Source organism: Cryptomeria japonica, chromosome 4 (assembly GCF_030272615.1).
Source record: "Cryptomeria japonica chromosome 4, Sugi_1.0, whole genome shotgun sequence".
Taxonomy (NCBI): Eukaryota; Viridiplantae; Streptophyta; class Pinopsida; order Cupressales; family Cupressaceae; genus Cryptomeria; species Cryptomeria japonica.
In genome coordinates, this window is record NC_081408.1 from 332011013 (window position 1) to 332017292 (window position 6280).

A 6280-nucleotide genomic window follows, 5' to 3' on the forward strand; every position below is an offset into this window, starting at 1 on the left:
AATGCTCCTTAACAAAATCTCTCATTGTAAATGTAGGTGTAGTTATAAAGTTCAGAACACCCCACTGGTGTGCCTGGAAATAATTAACCTAAGATCTTTGATTATCTTTAAAAAAAAAGTAAATAGAATTTCTATGGATGCATGTTGTTGCCAATCATATGTTAGGTAAAAAACATATTTGTAGTTTTTCAACACTAACAGATGAATAATCCCATCTCATTTGTTCTTCATTCGGTATATCCAATAAAGTAAGCAATGCTTATCTCAAATTCCTAATTTTCAAATTCTTATTATCTTCAATATAATTTTAGAAACACAAGTGGTCTGGATTGCTTATTATTTGTTTAGAGTATATAACGTCAAGCCATATTGCATAGCACAACTGTCTACAAGAAGCTATCTAATAACAACATAATCACAATTTTCAAGGATATTTTCATCTCCTTGTAACTGTAATCGATGTTTATAACTAGAATTTTGAAATTTTGCATGTGTCTCTGCATCATGCTGGAATTTTTTTACAAGATCTTTAAGTTCCATTGTACGCACTGCAACTTGTTCTTCTGTGATTGGTTTTTTAAACCCAAAATAGAGCATTCCAAACCCAACCAAAGCCACGCCTAGGAAGAGAAGTAGTCCAGAAAATAAAGCAAATGCATATGGTGTATTTTGTCCACCAGGGATCCCATCAATATTGATTCCAAAAAGTCCTGTGAGTATAGTAAGAACAAGGCCCCCTCCTCCAATAACCGTCAAATTATGTGTAATGCGTATACTTTTATCCTGCACATACAGATTCAGTTCTGATAGTAAGAATCCCATAAAAATAAGCATTTGGCATAGCCTACAGAGACATGAGCTTAGCCCTGCAAATTGTACCTGTAACAATGCTCGTACAGTGTTCTGCATGACATCTTGAACCGTGAAGAGGCGATCTCTAACAGCTTCTTGCTCCACAATCATCTCCCTTGTACTATTTCTCACTTTTTCCAAGATTTCTTGAGTGACTTTTCCAGTTAAATGTTCTGAAAGCTCAAAGACAATTTCCTCTCTAGCATGTAGAGACCATTTCACTCTAATCACCTGTCCAGATGTTCCAAATCAAAGATATTCTCAAGTTCAAATTGTGATTGTATTAAGCTACACATTAATCAGCTGTAAGCTCCTTTACAAAAAAATGTAAATTCTCATGCAAAGTAATTTATCAATCAATATTGTCAAATATCTAACATGATCTTAACATTGTGTTTGGTCATCACTGTATGTGATCATAATTCATTTGTGCATTTAATGCTTTCTATCACTACCAGGTCCATTTAGAGACCCATTAAGGAAGCAATAGTTGATCACCATCATCTTGTTTGGGGTCATGGCAAATGCATAAATGTTATCGTGCTCATGTGCATTGCCTGTGGTAGAAGGTAATTTCATGCAGAAGAGCCAATGGTCATATACCTTCTAATATTAAGTTGATGTAGTTAAAACTAAATATTGATGTAGTTAAAACTAAATATTAAGAAACATGTTTGTCCCAAAGGCTATTAATTCATTCAAAGTCCTCATCACGTTAAACCCTGTCAATTATTCCTGTTGGAGCAGCTGCAATTTTGTGGTTATTGATGGATACAATGCAAGGTAAAAGAATTGTTCAGAAAACCTGTTATTCTTTTGGAAGGCTCATAGGATGTGACAGCAAGGAGAAAATAAATAAGCAGAAGGAATAATCAGGAAAATAAATTAGTATACATACTGAAGCCACACAGTGAGCAGAGTTAAATCTGGTCCAGAAACAGATCAACATTTGGTTAAAGCTCAGGATCCAAGTGTTGAAAAACCTGAGGGTAAAGTGGATTGACAGTAAAATTAAAGATCTTCAGATGTCAAAAGCTGATGTGAAAAGGGTATGACTATTCCACGCTTGTTAACATAGGAAGGTTAACCATGTCCTATTTAGAAAAGCCTATGTTAATGAGTTCCTTGGTTGTGTCCCGTTGCAGGACCAAACACGAGCAGGTTTGCGAGCAGGGTTGGAATCTGCCTCGGATAGCTAGGGCACAGCCTTCCACCTTGAGTATCCTATGGGTACATTGGAACCCAAGGCAGCAGGGCCATGCCCTAGCCAAACCTGGGAGAAGCCACAACATTTTTTTCAGTCTACCAATTGCAATTGTAACAGTTGTCATGCATGAGTCATCATAATCACAATTGTTTAGCACATCGTTGAGCATTAATTACATGGCACATTCACCGAAAGCCAAAGTCTTTAGAACAAGATCATTCTGACTTTTGATTAGAGTTTACAGCCATGAGATGAACGAGTCACAATGGTATATGCTATACAACCTATTGTCAGTTGCCACGAGTCTATAGTTCCTGTTGCCGGCAGCCATTCACAAGTCAGTCAAGTGGCCATGTTTGATTGTCAAGTTTATAAAGGAGAGATTGAGTCAATCATTGACAAACAATCATAAAGAGAGATAGGGTAGGTCGATTATTCCAATGCCAATTCTGAATTCATGTACCGCAATCACTTCTATTGGATTTAAAAAGGATTTTAATCATAGCCATACGGATGAAAAATTGTGAGTCAGTCACAAGTTAAAGTTTCTAGTAACGAGTTAGATTCATTTGGCTAGGCATGGAATCTAAGAAGCATATCAAAAATGTTGTCATAGATGGTATTGAAAATAGATATCCTAGAAGTAGTTTGTAAGCTTTTAATCATCATCACCAAGCAGTGCAAGCAATTGGTTAGCTATATTTGTACTCTAAATGGTTGGACTTGAACAGCAAAAAAGAACATCCTAGCAATTCTAACAGACACAGCTACTCCAGTAGAGAAAATGTGATTGAATCAAGTGTTGCAGAAATACAAGATCTTTCCCAATCCCTAACTGAAGTAACAAAGCATTTTTGGTCATGTAAACTATTGATCTAATCTAGGACCTCCACTTAAGTTTACCGCAAATCGTGAGTGCACTATTGCCTTCACAGTTCCTCATGCTACTCAACACCTATGGTCCAAACTGCAATTCATAACTCTATGTTAGTGTTACAACATAACTTGACCCATTTCCAGTGGCTGTGAGCAGTTGTGATAGTTGCAAGTTGCAACAAGGATATGAACTGTCATGTCCCAACTAATACCTTATATTCCTTTTCCTTTTGATAAATACGTAAACAGCCATTTTCTGTAAGGCCAAATGCCAAATAGTGGATTGAAAAGAAAGGAGATAGACCATATATGTGTTCTGACAAATCATGTAAAGAACTAAGCATAATATAATCTTCTTGCTACAGTTTCAATGTGTACTCTATTTCTGTTGTTCAACTGTCTTCTTTGCATATGCTTGCATCCCTATCATAAATCAAATCTTCTGCACTTATAATCTAATTGAATCTCTTCGATTCGGTCATCCATCGAACATTACACATGAGCCGAGAATATTGGTATTAGTTCATGTGATTTCTGATTGATATTGGCATTTTCATTGTGAGCTTTGGCATCCAAGGACAAAAACCCTTGATTTCATTTTAGAACATTTATGATTTGGCATTTTCATTGTGAGCTTTGGCAATCTTGAAAAATGTCTTCAAATCCTTGGTTGTCAAGACTGCTTGTTGCTGATATTGTGTAATGTCCCAAAATTCTTATAAAGCGAATTAATTAAATTAATTGATTAGTTGTCCAAAAACAATTTTTTTTTCTTAAGGAATGATTTTAATAAATTAATTTAATTAAAAATAAAGTGAAAATAATAAAATAAGTGACTCTTAAATAAATTTCTCCAGCTGTGACAAATATTAAATGTAATCTTATCTTCTAGATGTTTCCTGGAGGTCTTTATAAGAAGGTTCCTGGTGCTGGAGTAAGGCATGCTTTTGGGTTTTGTTATGATTGGATTTATGAAGCTTTGCATGAAGCAGATTTTTGAGGATGAACACCTTTAGAAGATTGACAGAAGGGTTGGACGAAAACTTGACTCTTCTTGAGAGTGGATTCACGATGGAGTTCACTGCTGGGCCAAATTTGTGAAGTCTCTTATGGAAACAAATTGCAGAAATTTAGGGTTTTATTCAGAAATAAAAAATGGATATTTAACGGAGGAACTACAAATGTTTAGTTGAGTTCCTGGCTGTTGCTGTGACTCAGCTTATACCTGGCAAAATATATTTGATGTGGCGCCTTTGAAACATTTCAATGCAGCAATTAAAGTCTGAAGGATTAATACTTTATTAGTCACGGATATTTTGATATTGGTGGCCAGTCTAATTTTTGGGTAAGGAATAAATTAAGATCATTATTGTTCGATTAATAAAGCCTGTCTATTGGACGTATTCATATATTGCTAGTGTGAAGAATAGAGGTCAAAGCTTCAGTGGGGGCCTGATCCTTATTTTTATTAATTTCTCTATAGTTGCCGCTTAAATCTCTAGTAGTGTTATTGCCATGGTAAACAAAGAAAGGAGCCATGAATATAATTCTTGGCATAAATATTTATATCTTTCGTTATTCAGTATTTGTGATTATTGTGGAATCATGTCTTGTTTAATATTTGCCAAAATTAATCAAAAGAGCCATCTCAAATGAGTGCCTCATTCTCCTACAATGCTCAAAAGACAGCTACATGATGTAGGAGCCAATGGGATTGTCAATTCAAACAAGATGATAGGCAGTGTCAAGTTGACCTCTATAATCCTTAGGGCTCTCAGCTCATGTAAAAGGTCTAGACCTAAAAGGAGCAGCAAGTATAGCTTCCCCGCAAACCCATGGTATAATGAAGACTGTAAGGCAGCAAAGAAAATGGCTAAAATATGGGGTAATAACAAGGAATATACAAAACTAGTGAGAATGAAAAAAGAGGATTACATGCAAACAAGAAGAAAGGAGCTGATTACACTTGAGAGGCACAACCCAAGACGCTTTTGGAAAGAGTTGCAGCAAAGAGACACAGTCAAAGAAAATAATATCACAGATCTTCAATGGCTAGAGTATGCAAAGAAGCTATATGAAAGAGATCAAGACAAGGATACCCCTCCAATAATCAGTTCAAGAACTAAACTCTTCTCTTCAAACAATATTAAAGAAGGAATTAGAAAGTTTGCAGTGCGTAAAGCGCAAGACATTGATGGCATACATGTAGAACACTTAAGATGGGGATTGGAAATCCCCATGCTTCACATCAAAAGAATATTCAATGGAGTCATCCAAAATGGGTGTCCAACAAATTGGACAACTAGTGTACTCATCCCCTTGCTCAAAAGTGGTGACATCAATAACCCCTCAAATTACCGCACTATAATGATCAATCCTCTTTTAGGTAAACTTTTTGGGAGCATGATAGAAAGACAAATCAGTATTTGGGCTGAAAAGGAAGGAAGGAGAGCAAAAGGGCAAGCAAGCTTTAGGCCAAAGCACTCTACCATTGATCATTGCATTACACTCAGACATTTAATTGAGAAGGTATGGGACAAACAAGGAGGGGAAGTCTTTTGCTACTTTGTTGATTTCAAAAACCTTTTGACACAGTACCCAGAAGCAAAATGTGGAGTAGAATGGAAGAACTGAAAATTACAGAACAATATAGAGATGCTGTTCATAGATTGTATGACCAAGTCTGGGCTAAGATACGAACCAAACAGGGATTATCAGAATGCTTTAGAAGTGATATTGGGGTCAAGCAGGGCTGCCCATTATCTCCTACACTTTTTGGGATATACATTGACAAGTTAGAGGAATAGATAGACAAGTTTGGTGGAGGAGGGGTTCATTTGACCAATTATGTAATAAAGCTACTTCTATATGCTGATGATCTTATTTTAATGGCAAAAACAACACAAGATTTGAAAGAACACTTGAAGGCTCTAGAACATTTTTGCCATGAGGTGGGGATGCAGGTGAAAACTAGCAAAACCAAGGTCATGATCTTTACCTTGAAGAGAAAGAAGGCCCATAGAGAATTTGTTTTTGAGGGCAACCTCTTACAAATGGTCAATGAATATAAGTACCTTGACCTAGACTTCCACAATAAACTCAATTGGGAAACATGTAGAGCAAAAAGGATCCAAGGGGGATGAAAAGCTATATACTCACTCCAAAATAGATGAAGAGCTGAACTATGGGACTGGAAAACTAAGAAAACTCTTTTTGGGCTTCTTGTGGTTCCGGTGGTACTATAAGGATGTGAGGTATGGGGCAGCAGCACTTCAGCAAGGAAATGGAGACAAACAGAGAGATTACAAAACATTTAATTATAACGAGCCTCAAGATTAAACCATC

General features: G+C 36.3%; 1 protein-coding gene across 5 annotated transcripts in view; it reads right to left on the bottom strand.

Moving 5' to 3' along the window:
• Nucleotides 1–259: 259 nt before the first annotated feature.
• LOC131063583 (uncharacterized) overlaps nt 260–6280 on the bottom strand; it is a 252376-nt gene continuing 246355 nt past the window's right edge. For all 5 annotated transcript variants that reach the window (XM_057997446.2, XM_057997445.2, XM_057997442.2 and 2 more), the window contains 2 exons: nt 880–1083; nt 260–783 (listed from right to left, as the gene is read on the bottom strand). In XM_057997446.2, the coding sequence (XP_057853429.1) occupies nt 397–783; nt 880–1083 (591 nt within the window). In that variant the 3' untranslated portion in view covers nt 260–396. The remainder of the gene's footprint in view (nt 784–879; nt 1084–6280) is intronic.